This window comes from Glycine soja, chromosome 4 (assembly GCF_004193775.1).
Source record: "Glycine soja cultivar W05 chromosome 4, ASM419377v2, whole genome shotgun sequence".
NCBI lineage: Eukaryota > Viridiplantae > Streptophyta > Magnoliopsida > Fabales > Fabaceae > Glycine > Glycine soja.
In genome coordinates this window covers 34,039,018-34,057,919 of record NC_041005.1, presented here as the reverse complement: position 1 = coordinate 34,057,919, position 18,902 = coordinate 34,039,018, and the positions used below count along the sequence as shown (strand labels likewise).

The following is an 18,902-nucleotide window of genomic DNA, read 5'->3' as shown; positions in this document are numbered from 1 at the left end:
TCATTATTGGTAAGATTTTAAAGCAGATTAACCACGCAATCATTGCTTTCATCCTTAAGACAGATCATGCTTCCCAGGTGAACCACTTTAGGCCTATTTCTTGTTGCAACTTGCTATACAAGATTGTGTCTAAGATTTTGGCTAATCGTATAGCCCCTGTCCTAGAGAATATTATTGGTGAATCCCAATCAGCTTTTCTTAAGAACAGGAAAATGATGGACAATATCTTCCATATTCAAGAGCTTCTGTGTAAATACACCCGCAAGAGGATTTCCCCTAAATGCCTTTTGAAAATTGATTTGCATAAGGCTTATGATTCTATCTCTTGGGAGTTTTTGGATTGGATGCTCAAATCTGTTGGGTTCCCAGCTTAGTTTTGTTCTTGGATTATGGAATGTATATCTACATCCTTCTTCAGTGTGGCAGTTAATGGTTCTATTTATGGGCATTTCAAAGGGCAGCGTGGTCTTAGGCAATGGGATCCTCTTTCCCCTTACCTTTTTGTTCTCTATATTGAATATTTTGCCCGGGATATACAAAGCCTCAAGGACAATGCCAATTTCCAATTTAATCCTAACTGTGCAGTCACTCAGCTTTCTCACTTGACATTTGCTGATGATATTATGCTCCTGTCCAGAGGAGACCTGCCCTCTGTGTCTGCAATCTATGCCAAACTGCAACACTTTTGCAATGTCTCAGGGTTATCAATTAGCTCCAGTAAATCTACCATCTACTCAGCTGGAGTGGGTCCAAAAGTGCTTTCTGATATCCAACAGCTTTAGCTTGGCCAACTTTCCTTTCAGATACTTGGGTGTTCCCTTTTTATCATCTAGGCTGAATGTCTGCCACTATGCTCCCTTACTTTCTCATATTACTTGTCTCATTCAAGGATGGAGCAGAAAATCTCTATCCTATGCAGGGAAGGTGGAGCTTATAAGGGCTGTTATTCAGGGTATTGCTAACTTCTGGATGAGTATCTTCCCCTTGCCCCAATCTGTTTTGGACACAATCATTGCTACATGCCGCAACTTTCTTTGGGGAAAAGCTGATGGTGGTAAGATCAAACCTTTGGTGGCTTGGTCTGAAGTTTGCACTCCCAAAAAAGAGGGCGGGTTAGGCCTCTTTAATCTCAAGGACTGGAACATCGCTCTCCTGTCCTGTATTCTTTGGGACTTGCACTCAAAGAAGGATTCCCTTTGGGTCCGATTGGTCCATCATTATTATTTCAAAGGAGGCAATGTGTGGGACTTTATTAGTTCCTCTTCAGACTCTGTCTTTATTCAGATCAGGGACATTATCATCTCTAAAGAAGAAAATATTGAGGTAGCCAAGCTGATGCTAAATTCTTGGGGTTGTAATGAACAGACGCTTGCGGGGAAGATGTATGATTACATCAGAGGGACCAGACCTGTTGTCCACTGGAGTTCTATTATTTGGAATCCAGTCATTCCGTCAAAGATGTCCTTTATTCTGTGGCTTGCTACCAAGAACCGTCTGCTCGCTCTTGACAGAGCTGCCTTCCTGAACAAGGGTTTCCTCTGCCCTTTGTGCACTAATGAGGCAGAATCCCATGCTCATTTGTTCTTCTCTTGCAGAATTTCTCTTCGAGTTTGGGCTCATATTCGCGACTGGATTCCACTAAAAAGGCAATCTATTTCTCTTCAGCACAGTATCAGTGCTCTCATTCGTCGTAGAGCCACATCGGGCGTTTAGGGCAAAATTCGTTGCTTGGCTTTGGCAACTTCGATCTACTGCATCTGGCTGGCTAGAAACCAAGTGCTTTTCGAGAATTATCAATTTTCTATAACTGATGTTATTAACAAGATTAAATTTCTTGTTTATAGACAGTCACACTTATTGCATCTTAATTAGGGTGTTGTTCGGGACCTTCTTGTTTTAGGGGGGATTGTGTTCTTTGCTTGCTGCGGGGTATGCCCCGTTTTTGTTGTAATACTTTGGGTTTAATATAACTTACATTTTTCCCAAAAAAAAAGATGCAATCAATGGAATTAAATCCTCATAGGTAGCCGAGGAGGCCCAAGGATGATCAATGGGCATAATAGCACCGTTGAGTGTATCAACGTGGCTTTTCTAATTTGTGATAATAATTACAAGTAATAATTAAATTAAATTTTATGAAAAAATAATTTAATTATTTTATGTAATTTTAAGTTTTTTTTAGATTAATAATTATAGGAAATCAATAGGATATTAAAATATATGATTCACACAAATAATATATAAACAATGTGTTCTCATTTTCCTAATGAGACTTCTCTCTGGTACACTTTGATTCCTTTGAAGAGGAGAGAAATAAGATTTTGCTCCTTTGACTTTTCTTTTTGTTTTTCTACGTTTGTGATGATTAGGGGTTAGGGATAATAACAATTTTCTGCCAGGAATGAGATCTTGTTCCACGTTATGTTAGTCGGTACTAATCCCTTTTATAATTACTACTCTCGTTAAGTAGCAACTACCTCTAGAAATTTCTCTTATTTAACCCAATTACAATTTTGTTCTTAATTATCAATTATTTATTTATTATTCCTTACATAAGTTACATGTCTCTCACATGAGACATTAATTCTAACATTCTCCCACTTGACTCGTGTGACATTACTAAACATTATGGACTAAATATTTAAATAGGCTAAACTAACATAATGTGCATTACATGACTAAGTCGTTCTATATATTGGGTACATCATAATTTCATGATTAAGAATAGGAACCAATTCGAGTTATGGCGGTTGTACATCACTTAATCGACATAGTCTCTTCCATGCACTACAAATTAGTCTTCTCCTTAATATGACCATTAGTTAGGAGTACATAATTGATCCAACATAATATCTTTATTGAAGACAAAACCTGTTAACATTACTCTAATACAAATATGCATACAAACATAGAGAACAGATGATCATAAATATATCATAAATGAACTCAGAATGTCACTAAAATACATAAGGTAAATTACACTTAATGATCATCAATAACAATATTTTTAACATGTTCTATAAATGTCTTGGGTGATAATCCCTTTGTCAAAGGGCCAACTATCATAAGGTTTGTTCTAATATGTTGTATTGACACTCTCTGTTTTTTAACTTTTTCTTTCACGACAAAGTACTTTAATTCCATATTGATGAGAAACCAAGTACTTGGTTCGAAAAATTGGATCTTCTAGGATGGAATTCGCGCACCAAGAAGAGAAACCCATAACAAGTTTTTAATTCCATTCCATTCTCAGTCTACAGAACTCGGATTACTTTCTGAAATGCAATTTAGGGTCAAGAAACACTAAAAACAAATTTGTAAAACGTGCAGAACGAACTTGAGAAAATCGGGCAGAAAGCACAATTCTAGAAACTGCGGAAATGCAGATCAGAACACAAATATGGAAGAAAGAAAATCAAAGAGGCGCCACAAAAATCGGGGTTTGATAAACCTAGAGGATCGCCACAAGAATTTAGTGAATTCCTAATAAGATCAGTTGGTTCAAGGAAGAACCCTAGCAGAGACAATGCTCACACTTTTTTTGACAAAACCACAATGCTGTCTATTTCCATTCAGTTCCAAAGATTTATACATATTAGTTCTCAACAACAAAAATAAGAGAAATGCAAAATCCCAACATTACAAGCATAGCTAAAAAGTCTTAGTGGTTAAAGTGAGGCATAGTTTAGTTAGAGGTTAAGGGCTCTAAATTGGCTGCAAGCACTTTATTATTGATATATTGTTTTTTAATCAACACATAGGACTAGCAACTCCCCTTGTGGGACTCCAAGTGTTGGGCCTCTCCCTACATTTGAACTGCCCTCAGAATAATCACCATATGTTCCAAAGCTTCTTGTGCCTTTTTAGCTCTTGCTCTTGTCATGGGTCCTTCTAGGCCTTGTATTGCATCTTGGGCTTCCATCTGGTCTTGGGCTTGGGCTTTGATGCCCACATCATTCCCTCCTTCTTGACAAGCATTTGCCCTCAAATCTCTAAAGTTATCACCTGCATCGAAAAAAGTGAGATCAGCCACATTAAAAGTAGCACTTACCCCATATTCTCCTGGCAAATCAATTTTGTAGGTGTTATCATTGATCCTGGCTAGTACTTGAAATGGACCATCTCCTCTTGGCATTAGCTTGGACTTCCTTTGGGAAGGAAACCGCTCTTTCCTGAAATGTACCCAAACCCAATCACCGGGTTCAAATGTTACCTTTTTCCTTCCTTTGTTTGCATATTTTGTATACCCTTCCATTTTCTTCTCAATTTGGGACTTGACTTTCTCATGCATCTTCTTGACATAATTTGCTTTAACTTGCCCAGACTTATCCTTAAATTGTGAAATGTCAGGTAAAGGCAACAAATCCAAAGGAGTTAAAGGATTAAAACCATAAACAATTTCAAATGGTGACAATTGAGTAGTACTATGCACAACCCTGTTATAAGCAAATTCAACATGTGGTAAACACTCTTCCCAAGTCTTAATATTTTTCTTAATGACAGCCCAAAGAAGAGTAGAAAGAGTTTTGTTCACCACCTCGGTTTGCCCATCAGTTTGAGGATGACATGTAGTTGAAAACAACAATTTAGTACCTATTTTCCCCCACAAAGTCCTCCAAAAATGGCTAAGAAATTTAGAGTCACGGTCACTTACAATACTCTGGGGTAATCCATGTAATCTTACTATTTCCTTGAAAAATAAATCAGCAACATGGCAAGCATCATCCACCTTCTTGCAGGGTATAAAATGAGCCATCTTAGAAAACTTATCAACCACCACAAAAATTGAGTCCTTTCCTCCCTTGGACTGAGGCAAACCTAAAACAAAGTCCATAGAAATATCAATCCAAGGATGTTCAGGAATAGGTAATGGAGTATACAAACCATGTGGTTTGACTTTAGATTTAACCTTTTTGCAAACAAGACACTTATCACACAATGAATGCACATCAAATTTCATGTGAGGCCAGTAAAAATGCTCATGCAAGATATCATATGTCTTTTGCACTCCAAAGTCACCCATTAACCCCCCTTCATGAGCCTCTTTAACAAGAACTTCCCTGATTGAACTCTTAGGCACACAAAGTCTCTTATCCTTAACCAAATAACCATCATGTTTAAAATACCCATCAGATGCAGTATGAGAACATGTTTGGTAAATATGTGAAAAATCAGCATCATGTTCATATAATTCATTAATGCACTCAAAACCTAGAAACTTAGCTTCAAGAGTAGATAGTAAAGCATACCTGCGTGACAAAGCATCAGCAACCACATTGGACTTACCTCTCTTGTGCTTGATCAAATACGGAAATTTCTCAAGGAACTCCACCCACTTAGCATGTCTCTTGTTCAACTTACCCTGCCCTTTCAAATACTTTAAAGATTCATGGTCACTGTGAATTACAAATTCTTTAGGCAGAAGATAATGTTGCCTTGTTTGCAATGCTCTAACTAATGCATAGAACTCCTTATCATATGTGGGGTAGTTAAGGGCAGCCCCATTTAGTTTCTCACTAAAATAAGCAATTGGGTGCCCCTCTTGCATTAAGACAACTTCTATTCCCACCCCAGATGCATCGCATTCAAGTTCAAAAGATTTAGCAAAGTTAGGCAAAGCAAGTATGGGTGCATGTGTTAATTTCTCTTTCAGGACAGAAAATGCTTTCTCTTGTTTCTCTCCCCATTTAAATCCTGCATGTTTCTTAACTAACTCATTAAGAGGTGCAGCAATAGTACTAAAGTCCTTCACAAACCTCCTATAGAAACTAGCTAAGCCATGGAAACTTCTCACTTCACTCACATTCTTAGGAATTGGCCACTCTTGAATTGCTTTTATTTTCTCTTTATCTACATGCACTCCACTAGAGTTAACCACAAATCCTAAGAACACAACATGATCTTTACAAAACGTGCACTTTTCCAAATTAGCATATAGCCTTTGTTTTCGAAGCACATGCAAAACAGATTTCAAATGTTGCAAATGCTCATCCAAATTTTTGCTATACACAAGAATGACATCAAAGTAGACAACCACAAATTTTCCTAAGAACTCTCTCAAAACATGATTCATTAACCTCATGAAAGTACTAGGGGCATTTGTTAAACCAAATGGCATTACCTTCCACTCATATAAGCCATACTTGGTTTTAAAAGCTATTTTCCATTCATCACCTTCTCTAATCCTAATCTGATTATATCCACTTTTGAAATCTATCTTAGAGAAGTAACATGATCCATACAATTCATCAAGAAGATCATCTAACCTGGGAATTGGATGCCTATACTTAATGGTGATGTTGTTGATAGCTCTGCAATCTGAGCACATCCTCCAACTTCCATCCTTCTTTGGCACCAATATGACAGGAACAACACATGGGCTCAAGCTTTCCTCTACCCAACCTTTAATCATCAAATCAATGACTTGCTTTTGGATCTCCTGGGTCTCCTGAGGATTACTCCTGTATGCTGGCCTATTAGGCTACACGGCTCCTGGAACCAAATCAATTTGGTGTTCAATGCCTCTTAATGGTGGGAGTCCTTGTGGTATCTCCTTTGGAAACTGTCGCAACCTACCCTTCGGCGGGAGGACGACGCGTGACTCACGGGTGCATCTTCCAAGAAAGGAATACGTGCAGAGTCGCCCCCAACGCATTTATTTTGAGGAAAACGTCGGAAAAACCGGAAAAGACGTGATCTACGAACTCTAAGTGGAAGGTATTAGCACCCCACGCGTCTGTCACAAGAGACGGCAACCTTTAATCAAATGTGCAAATATGACTTCAATTTATATTCTTTTCCCTTTTTACGTTCTTATGTCTTTTTTATGCCTTGTTATGTTTTTATCTTTTTGTGGTCGACAAGGGCGTTTCCCTTTACTCCTACGTATTCCTCAATTGTGATGAGAAAATCAGACCTATGTAGTTCTTTTGTGAACAAAGCGTTTTGGTTAAGTTATTTTTTATACTTTTTTGCAAGATATGTTTTTATTGAATGAAAGGTCATTTAAGGCGTTGGACCATTAGACAATCTTTCGATTCTTTTGAAAAGTGAGAAAACATTAAGGCATTGGACCATTAATGATTTCATTATTTTTTAAAGAGGTAACAAAGTTACATATTGATTTTAGGCTTTTTAGAAATCTACCCTTAACCAATAAAAGCGGAAAAGACCATTTAAAGGCGTTGGGCCTTTGAAAATGGCTTTTTTAGGCGATGACAAAAAGTTTGGTTTATGAATTGATTTTAGCCTTAGTTTCACTTTGGTTATTAGTTGATTCGATTAAGAAAGAGAAATCCCAAAAAAAATGTCCGATTGATTTTTTTGATTTATTTTACTAAAAGATATTTTTGATTATTATATTATTATTTTACTTCTTTTTTGTTTCCAACGTGGTTATGGCATGACCGAACGGTCGGATTTCATTTTAACAGAAATTAACGGATGTTACAATTCAAATGATCCATGGAAATTTATTTTATTTTTGATTAGGGGAGAAAATGACTTAAGTAAATGACTAAAGGACGTCAAAAGGGGGTACGGAAAGTAAATGAAATGAAAATAAAAGCACGTAAAATAAATGAGGACCACTAAGGGTGCATAGAATGAATTGAAAAGTTCGATTTCGGGAACTTACCGGTTGAAGACCGAAGAACGATGAAGAACGAACGACGAACGACGAACGACGAAGAACGGTTGAAAATCTTCGCGAAATCACCCACGGAAATGTTACGGAAGCGCCTCGGCTTTGATTTTCTTCACAGAAACAATTTTTTTCACTAATTTCAAGTGATCTCGAAATACCAGAAGGGCTGAACCTTTTTCTCCTTCACTCCTCCCCCTATTTATAGGAAAATAGGGGAGGAGCTTGCCACCCAGCTCGCCCAAGCGAGCCAGGTTGCTTCCTCCAGAAGCAACCGCCTTCTAGAGGAACATCCTGGAAGGCCCAAGTGGGCCTGGTTGCTATTTGCTCCCCCATTTTTACTAAATACACCCCCTGCCCTTTTTTGGTGATTCTTTTTCCGTAAAGTTACGAAAACTTATGAATTTCGCAACGATACTTGTTTTCTTTCCGTAATGTTGCGGAACCTTACGGATTACGTAATCATCCCTTTTTTGCCTTCCGAAATGTTACGGAACTTTACGGATTGCGCACTAACACTTCCTTTTAATTTCCGGCATGTCACGGAACTTCACGGATTGTGCTACAACGCTTTTCTTTTGGCTTCCGGCATGTCTCGGAACTTCACAAATTGCCTAACGATGGGTGCCAAATACCTCGAAGTGGTCAAACGAGGTTCACATCCCAACAACAGATGGTCCCTGGACGAAATTAGGGTATGACAGTTGCCCCTATTTACTTGTCTTTTATTGGACATAAAAGGGAAGTAAAGATAAGACACTAATTTCGTTCGAGCGAAACACCATTTGGATAGTGAACCTCCCTGCCAGCGGAACCTGCAAAAATTTGAAAATGATCAACACCGACACATCATCCTGATACTGTCGAATTTGTTCCTCTTGGTTGATACAACACACAGAATGACCATAATTTGTCTCTGCATTTTGTTGGACACGATCGAGCCTGGGCAGCGAGACACAGAATGACCATAATTTGTCTCTGCGTGCCACCGGACACGGTGGCCTCTGGATGCGAAAAGGTGCGTGGAATGACCATAATTTGTCTCCGCCCACCTCTCGACTTACTGTCCACGAATGACAAAGGGCGCAGAATCTGTCTCTGTGCGTTTATCACTCGACTTGCGAATGACAAAGGGCGCAGAATCTGTCTTTGCGCGTTTACCACCCAACTTGTTGTTCTTGAATGATAAAGGGCGCATAATTCGTCTATGCGCATTTATCACCCAATTTGCAAAATCTGAATGGCAAAAGGCGCAGAATTCGTCTATGCGCGTTTACCACGCAACTTGTTGTTCCTAAATGATAAAGGGCGCAGAATTCGTCTATGCGCGTTTACCACTCGACTCGCTGCTCCTGAATGATAAAGGGCGCAGAATTCGTCTATGCGCGTTTATCACCCAATTTGCGAAATCTAAATGGCAAAGGGCGCAAAATTCGTCTATGTGCGTTTACCACTTGACTCGTTGCTCTTGAATGATAAAGGACGCAGAATTTGTCTATACGCGTTTATCACTCATCGAGCGTGCGGATAACCGCATGTCATCGGGCCCGCCGCCTCTGGATGACAAAAGGCACAAAAGACGACGTTAGCCTCTGCGTGCTATCATGCTTTGAGTCTTATAGATAGCAAAAGTATTTTAAAAGTGCGGGACCAAATGGTTCCCGCATGTCATCGGGCCCGCCGCCTCTGGATGACAAAAGGCGCAGAAGACGACGTTAGTCTCTGCGTGCTATCATGCTTTGAGTCTTATAGATAGCAAAAAGGTGTGGGACCAAATGGTTCCCGCATGTCATCGGGCCCGCCGCCTCTGGATGACAAAAGGTACAGAAGACGACGTTAGTCTCTGCGTGCTATCATGCTTTGAGTCTTAGAGATAGCAAAAGAAAGCGCGAGACCAAATGGTTCCCACATGTCATCGGGCCCGCCACCTCTGGATGACAAAAGGCGCAGAAGATGACGTTAGTCTCTGCATGCTATCATGCTTTGAGTTTTACAGATAGCAAAAAGTTCATACGGATAACCGCTAGGGTATTTCTGCTTGTCGCATGACTCGAAGGTCAGTATGACAGAGATTGTGGGGCGGCCGACAAAAGCGAGGCTCTTGCTCCTACGTATCCTCAATGAGGAACTCAGACCTACGTAGTTCTAGATAACTTGTGAGACTAAAAATAGTCTCGGTGTTTTCTTCACTAAAATGCGAACATGCTTTAGTAAAGAGAGAAAACTCCCAACTAATCAGAGCAACATATGCTTTTCGGATGAAAAACAATGTGTCTACCAGGGAAGGGGAGTATGCTGATGAAATCTTCTCATAACCACAAATGAGATTTTGGATGTTTAGCATTTCGTTTCTAAATGACGATTTAGAGGAAACACTGGGTTCAACAACAATAGAAGAAAATCACTCAAAGTGTATTAATCTCGCACAGGTAAGTGTTTCGTCCTAATTCCGAACCATAGATATGCCATGACTTGATCTTGGAAATCATTTCCTATCAAATCAAAGATTTCATGCGTGATCATGGATCAGTAGGACTTTGTCTTGGGAATGGTTTTTTTTGTGGGAATTTTGGCTTTGAATGTTCTTGGCCTTTTCCTTTTCTGTTTTTGTTTTGTGCGGGGCGAACAAGTCACCGACGCACAGGATTTTTGGTTGGCAATCAAAGGGAGAGGACCACTTTAGGTCGTGGTTTCCTTTGTTTTCTTGTTTACTTGGTGACGAATTTGTATTGTTCAGATATTGTCTGGTCCTAAGACCTTTTTGCATATTTCTTCTTTTCTCTTCCGATGTTTGATCGAGAATTCTCTTTCTTTTTTTGCTTTCTCCCATTTTCCTTGATTGGGAATTTTCCCTTTTTGCTTTCTTCTTATTCTTTTGATCGGGAATTTTCTCCTTTTCTCCTTTTCTCTTCTTTCCTTTTCCTTTTTTTGTTTTCTTTTGAGGGCAAGGTTTATGGTGAGTTGGGACTTTGGCTCAAGGCTTGTAGAATGGATGGACATGATATGTTTTTTTATCAATTTGTGCATTCATCCGAGTCTATCTTGAGTGTTCGAAAAACTTTCACAGCATTTACCCTTCAATGTGTACACACATTTTTTTTTTCAAAAACTAGCTATGATCAGCGAATTTTCTCCTTCAAATAAAAGTTAAAAATTATCTCTTTTCACGAGCATGTTGTTTTTTAGCTAGACAACTTTTTATTCTTATTATTTTCTTTTTTCCTTCCTTCTTTTTCTTTCCTTACTTGCTCTCTTTTCCTTTTCCTCTTTTTTTTTTTCTTTTTTAAGTTATTTATCATTTGTTCATTTCCTCTCTCTTCTTTCTTTTTTTTTTCGCCTAATCAAAAAATAAAATAAATTTCCACCGATCATTTGATTTGTAATATCCGTTAATTTCTGTTAAAATGAAATCCGACCGTTTGGTCGTGCCGTAACCACGTTGGAAATCAAAAAAGAGGTAAAATAATAATATAATAATCAAAAAATACCTTTTAGTAAAATGAAGCAAAAAATCAATCGGACGTTTCTCTTTGGGATTCCTCTTTCTTAATTGAATTGACTAAATAACTAAAGTGAAACTAAGGCTAAAATCAACTCGCAAAGTCAAGCTCGTCCACAAAAATCACTAAAAAAAGGATTTGAAAGTTCAATATCTCAGTTTTTCTTACCAAGTAAATGGATCATTTTTAAGGTCCAACGCCTTAAAATGATCACCTTCCAAGTAAAAAGAATCGCTTGATTCACCCTTAATAAAGAACTACGTAGGTCTGATTTCCTCTTCGATGGAGGGTACGTAGGAGCAAGAGCCCCACTTTTGTCGACCTCAAAAATAAAAAGAAATAAAAGTTAAGGTAACACAATTTCCCACAATTCTAAAAATAAGGTTGTTGTCCTTTGAGACAAACGTGAGAGGTGCTAATACCTTCCTCAAATGTAAATACAACTACCGAACTTGGAATATTCTTCATGACAGTTTTCCTTCGGTTTTTCTGACGTTTTCTACAAATAACCGTTGGTGGCGACTCCGCGCATTTTCCTCCTTTGGAAAACGCACCCGTGAGCCTCGCCTCGCTCGCCCGCAAAAGGGTAGGTTGCGACAGTTGGCGACTCCACTGGGGACTGTTTTTGTGAGTGAGACCTATTTTAGGAAATTGTGGAATTGTGAAACTTTGTGTGTGCATTTTTTGAATTGTATAAATATAATAAATGTTGTCTCTTCCACATTTTTACACTGCATTCTAAGCACCCACGGGTTTGAGTAAAAAAGGGGCCCTATACCCGGGTCCATGGGAATTTAAGGAGTGGAGGTGAATCTATGGTCATGCTAGGTCTCCGACTTGCTTGATAATAGTGAAACCTCGTCTAGAGCTTTCTCTCTTTATAATGTGTTGTCGCTGGTATTCCATACCGCCGCAATATTATTATCTTGAGTGATGATACCTCTAGAAAACAACCATGCGAGATATGGATCGTTGGGAGTAGTTATTAGAGTTCCCTAGATATTATCCTATAGGTCCCTAAAATAGGGGCACGAAGTGAACACGCTGCGTGCCTTTTAAACACTGTCATGCATATAACCTAAATGTCATGTACGCCTTTGTTGTATGATTATTTGAGGACATTGCCATGCTGTGTAAATCCCCCTGTTGCGCTTTTGCGCATCTGCATCATGCCGTCACACATGTGTTGTATGTGGGTCTCGTCTTTTGTCGTGGGAAGTCGGAAGATCCATATCGTCTTCTTAACTTCACACATGGGGCACTGCGCCCCCAAATGCGAAAGTAAGGAGAGATGATTTTCCGGGCTCTCGTGTCCGTAAATGCATTCATATCATGCATCGCATAAACATCTCTTCAGCATCATAATGAACATATCGTTCCTGCATTTGTCCGTTATCACATTCCAGCCTCACATTTTGCATGAGCCATTGCATCATCATGCATATGCGTTCAACATACTTTTTGTTCTACATGTTTGCTCATACATGATCCTTGTGTTTTCCTCTACAAAAAAAAAAAAACAAAAAAAAGGGAAGCATGAAAATTCATGATGCATTCTTAGTTGCATGTGTTAGGTACCATGAGCCAACCATGTTGGGATCATAAACCCATTTCTAAAACAAATAAAAAAACACAAACAACAAAACAAAATGATTGAGCATGGTACCTAATGCGTGGTTAACTAAGAAAGGATGTCTCTTCGGGCATCTCAATCTCATAATTACATTTTCCATGCATAGCATGCGTATTCATGAGTCTTTCATCCCTATGAAATGTTGTTGAAGTATTGGCGATCAAAATTGCCAATCCTTGGGTTATGGGGTTGAACCAAGCTCGTGCTTTTACGAAAAGGTTCATCGAGTCAAGTTGAAGTAAGGAAGTAACCATCTTGCAAAATTGGGGCAAAAGATGGATCGTGTTACATCATTGCTTCGTCTACTACCAAACACGTTTAGGATTGTTGATATCCTTGTTACTTCCAGCTTCACCTTGACAAAGATGTCATGGACCATGTTGAAAATCTAAATTGATTCAACCCTATGTCCTGTGTAAAAATTCGCAATACTTCAACTATGCATCATTCGCATACATCCATGATTTTCATTGATTGCATTGCTCATTACATTCTTTCCTTGAAAAATAAAATAAAATAAAATGAACTTAATCATTGCTATAAAAAAAACATGCTTTACGGTGCCCTCACTGAACCTGTGCTAGAGCTAGAGTAATGGGTGAAGTAGAGGAGGTACAAGAGAAGATGAAGGCCGACATGGAGGCCATGAAAGAGCAAATGGCCACGATGATGGAGGCCATGATGATCATGAAGAAGATAATGGAAGCCAGTGCAGTTGCAGTTGCCGCTACCAGCACTGTTGCTAAGGTGAACCCGATGCCCCCATCTGGCCTCAACCAAATGAATCATCCAACCTCAGCTATGGTAGGCAAAGATTTAGGAAGTACGGGCAGCCCCCATGATGTGCAAATTCAAAACGAGCACGCCTTCCCGCCATATGGCTTGCCTCTCAACTATACGCCACCCAATGTGGCGTACACTCCCAATAAGAATGTCAATAACTCCACTCCTATACCCATTGAGAGCCAACAACCCCAAACTGATCATGCACATGTCTCTTAAACCGTGGGGGAGACACATGAAATTCCCCACCACAATCTAGCCGACTTCGAGCCTTGCCTCGGATATGCCACTGAAGGGCAAGCAGTTGGTGGTATACCCCTACAAAACCCTTTGGAGGGCCCTCAGTATCATCCGCAGCTACACCTCTTGCATTCCACAACAAGTAAAAACCCTCATGCTATGGCAGAAATGGGAAAGTTGGATCATCTAGAGGAAAGGCTCAGGGCCATTGAAGGAGGTGAAGATTATGCCTTTGCTAACCTAGAAGAGTTGTTCCTAGTACCCAATATCATCACCCCTCCCAAGTTCAAGGTGCTGGACTTTGACAAGTACAAGGGGACTACTTTCCCTAAGAACCATCTAAAGATGTATTATCCGAAGATGGGGGCATACGCAAAAGATAAGGAATTGCTGATACATTCCTTCTTAGAAAGTCTTATTGTGGTAGCTGTTACCTGGTACACTAACTTGGAACCTTCCCGAGTCCATTCTTGGAAGGACCTAGTGTTTGCCTTCGTTAGACAGTGTCAGTATAATGTCTTCGGATAGGATGCAACTACAAAACATGTGCAAAAAAGGGGCACGAATCTTTCAAAAGAATACGCCCAAAGGTGGAGAGACCTGGCAGCTCAAGTGGCACCTCAATGACGGAGAAAAAAATGATGAAAATGATAGTAGACACATTACCAGTATTCTACTATGAAAAGATGGTGGGCTACACACCTTCAAGCTTTGATGATATGGTCTTCACCGACGAAAGGATCAAAGTGGGTCTAAAAAGAGGCAAATCTGATCATCATGCTTTGATAAATGCCAAAAAAAACTAGGGCAAATGAAGAGGGTGAGAATGAGGGAGAAGCCCATGCTGTGACTGCCATTCCTATACAGCCAAGTTTCCCACCAACCCAACAATGTCATTACTCAGCCAATAGCAAACCTTATCCTTACCCATCGCCCAGTTATCCACAAAGGCAATCCCTAAATCAACCACAAAGTCTGTCTACCGCACTTCCAATGACAAACACCACCTTTAGCACAAAACAAAAACACCAACCAAGAAATGAATTTTGCAGCGAGAAAGCCTGTAGAATTCACCCCAATTCCAGTGTCCTATGCTGACTTGCTCCCATATCTACTTGATAATTCAATGGTAGCCATAACCCTAGCCAAGGTTCATCAAACTCCATTTCTCTGAGAATACGACTCGAACACAACGTGTGCTTGTCACGGAGAAGCCCTGGGGCGTTCCATTGAGCATTGTAGGACTCTGAAGCGTAAGGTGCAAGGTCTAATTGATGCGAGCTGGCTGAAATTTGAGGAGAATCACATGCAAATCCTGACATTGACAAGAGATGCCACACATGGGGCAATTTTGAAAGTTGTTGTTAGATATCTCTAATGACTCATCAGGATTTTCAAGTTTGTACCATTATTGTAAACCACAGTTACAATGTTAAATGAAATGGATAAAGTTGATATCTTTGTCCCTCATCCTCTCACAAACACATCTTTGCTTATTCAACTTTCACCGGAATGTGGGTGCAAGCCATTGGTCTATTTTCTCAAGCGACCTATGCTCCTGAGTTTGGACTTCCAAGACCGTTCAATCAGAGATTACTCGTCTTGCACGTTGGTGGGGGTGCCGTAAAACAATGAGTAAAGTTCAAAACAAATAAGTTTCAAAATAAAAATAAAAATAAAAAAAAGAGTTCAAAAAGAAAAAAAAAGCATTTGATTGACTGTGTTTTCAAGACGTTCATGTGACCTCATTTTATCATTCCGGAAAGTTTGTCTTTTTAGAGAGAAGTGAGTTATCAAGAATAGGATGTTGGAAAAATGGCCTCAGTTACCTTAAGAAAAAAGGGGGTTGAATTAAGATACAAAGACTATTCCCCAATTAAACTTTCACTCTCTCTTTTCGGATTAACAATGCACCTTTAACATGAATTACTCAAAAGACAATTCAAAATAAACTTCTTTAAAGCAAAAGATAAATAGCAATAAATAAGAGAAGTTTAAGGGAAGAGAGGAATGCAAACTTGATTTATACTGGTTCAGCCACTTCCCATGCCTACGTCCAGTCCTCAAGCAACCCACTTGAGATTTTCCACTCTCTTTGTAAAACTCCTTTTACAAAGTCTGAACCACACAGGGACAACCCTTCCCTTGTGTTCAGGAATCCTCTACAACAAGAGACCCACGGTCTCTTAATCCCTTTTCAGAAATAAGAAGAAGAGAAGAAGAGATCTCTCTTAAAAGAGATAGATTGTACAATGAAGATCAATCAAAATTCCTTTTTAAATATGCAAGTGGTTGACCAAGGAATCTTTTTGAGAGGATAAGACATTTCAGTTCAGAAAAACTCTTAATCTTTTGAGAGGATAAAACTTTTTGGGCAATGAAAACTCTCTTTAAATTCGTGTTTCCAAGTCACATATAAATAGACCTTTGATGGTCATTCATAAACCATTTGAATAGATGTGACTCTTGGAAATTATATTTTGAAAATCCCCTCTGGTAATCAATTACAAGACTTGTGTAATCGATTACAGGTTTTAAAAATTTGAATTAAAACGTTCAATAAACTGCTGGTAATCAATTACCATCCATGTGTAATCAATTACACCTTATAAATTTTGAATTCAAATTTCTAGTGACTGTTATAAACATTTTCAGCTGCTGGTAATCGATTACCAGAGAGCAAATCTCAATTTGAAATGATAGAATTCTTTGATCAAACCTTTTGTTTTTTCAATTTGGAAACTTCTTCCTGAAGATTTTAGAGATCAACTTGATCATATATCTTGATTTTCTTGGATTCTTGTCTTGAATAAAACTTAGAAGCACTTGATCCTTTAGCATCATCAAGACATCAAAACATCTTGCTTCTAGATAGGAGTCATTTGACTTAATCCATCAACTGAAAAATCCTTCAACTATTTCTCGTCCTTGGAAAATTCTTTTTGCAAGAATCAACTACTTCTTTCATTCTTCCTTACTACGAGGTTGTGAAAACAAGACAACAATTGGTACCTCTAAGCCCTACACTGGGGCAATGAAAGGCACCATGCATAAACCTCAAACGAACCTAGGGGCAGATTAGAAGTTCTCACCCAATAGGTTCCTTGCTACAAGGTCATGACGAAAGGCAACGATTGTACCTCAAAGCCTTACACTGGGGCAATGAAAGGCACCATGCAAAAACCTCAAGCGAACCTAGGGGCAGATTAGAAGTTCTCACCTAATAGGTTCCCAGCTATAAGGTCATGACGAAAGATAACAATTGGTACCTCAAAGCCTTACACTGGGGCAATGAGGGGCATCGTGCATGAGCCTCAAGTGAACATAGGGGCAGATCAAAAGTTCTTACCTGTCGATGTTTTTAAACAAGAAAAAAAAGAGGAGACAAACCTTGGAATTTCAATAGATTGATTAAATGTCAAGCGGCTCCATTGCCGTCACTCCAAAATGGTTAAGTGACTAAATCAAACAGAACATACACTCTGAGGGAGTTCCCGAAGAGATTTGCAAAAGATAGGATAAGGTTGCATGAATTATCACCTTTTTCCAAAGGATAGTCAATCTGTGTTTTCCAAAAAAATTAAATCAAAATCACAAAATAGGGAAAGAATGTCATGAACATTGTACAACTTTCCATTGCATTTCATTGTTTCATATGAGGTCAGCATTACCAAATTTCACAACAAAGGTTGCATGCGTCTGCATCCCTAAAAATCATGTTAACTGCATAGATTTCCTACATCTCATGTCCAATCTTTTTGGATGATCGGCCCTCTCGATGAGTCGATCTCTTGCTTTCTCATAAAGGTGGACCCTTGGGTACTAGTACCTATCACCTTTAGAGGACTATATGTCCTCGCCATCAGAGGACTGCACATCCTCACCTGTAGAGGGCTGCACGCCCTCGCCTTTAGAGGGCTACGCGTCCTCATTTTCAATGTGCTCCATATCCATACCTTAAGAGAATATAAGGTCCTTTGCCCTTAGATGCTTAACCGAGACTTGCGCTCCCGGTTAAGGGGCTAGTAGTTTCCTTTTATCAGTTCCTAGGCCACCCCCTGATATTGGGGGGCGACCAACTGTGCGAGCACATCCAGAGAGGGAGGCTATCACGCATCTACTATGCATACCGGGGCAAGATTTCACCCGTGCCGCTGCAAAAAGACGAGTGCGGATCATGCGCACCAACATGACCACTCTTACATGGATATGGATGACGTTGCTATTTAGCAACATTCTGCCCAGCGACCACAATGCCAATCTCCCCCTGCAGATGTATCAGTTGGTCTGTGCCATCATGACATACGTAAGTATGCACATGGTTCAATTGATTTCTGATGTCATCTATTGTTTGCAGGGATCGCGCCCACAAGACGCCTGGTGGACCTGAAGAAGTCCAACAGGGCCCTGGGTTTTCTAGCTCTGGTTACAGGCCTCTGTAGTCCTACAGGGTGCCCATTCCCCCCAGCAAGGTCACGTCATCATGACATAGGTAAGTATGCACATCGCTCAACTGATTTCTGATGTCATCAATTGTTTGCAGGGATCGCGCCCGCAAGACACCCAGTGGACCCGAAGAAGTCCAACAGGGTCTTGGAGTTGCCAAGCTCTAATTACGGGCCTCTGTCAGTTCTACAGAGTGCCTGTCGCCCCCAGCAAGGTCATTAGGCCCCCTACTAATCGAGCTTTCATCAAGAAGTACTGCGTCCCCAGGCAGGCGCAGGGCGAAACACCACAGCAGCCTGGGGATGGCCAGCAGCGGGCAACGGACGCATCGCCATCACCTCTAGAGTTCACCTCAGCTCATCCACAAAAAGGTTAGAGCGTTGATTATGACCCATGGCCGACCAATAGGCGACCAAGTCCAAAGCCAAAGGTAAGCAAAGTACTAGGCCCGTGACCGACAAGCCATCACGCGTCTAGCTCAAGATGTTAAAGAAGCGCTACTAGGAGACAACCTAGTACCTTTTAAATCTCTGCTTGTTATTTGATCACTTTTGTTTCTCAAGTCATAGCAGGACACACCTAGTTGCTCATGATCCTAGGAATTTAAATAAAACAAGCACAAGCTCGAAAGGTAGTCATACCTCACAACAACAAAATA

The 18,902-nt window shown here is 39.9% G+C and overlaps 1 protein-coding gene across 1 annotated transcript; it reads left to right on the top strand.

Moving 5' to 3' along the window:
* Positions 1 to 389: 389 nt before the first annotated feature.
* LOC114410758 lies at positions 390 to 1,713 on the top strand. The gene is made up of 2 exons (XM_028374687.1): positions 390 to 700; positions 804 to 1,713. Exons 1-2 carry the CDS (start codon positions 390 to 392, stop codon positions 1,711 to 1,713), a joined length of 1,221 nt encoding a protein of 406 aa, XP_028230488.1.
* Positions 1,714 to 18,902: the final 17,189 nt, after the last annotated feature.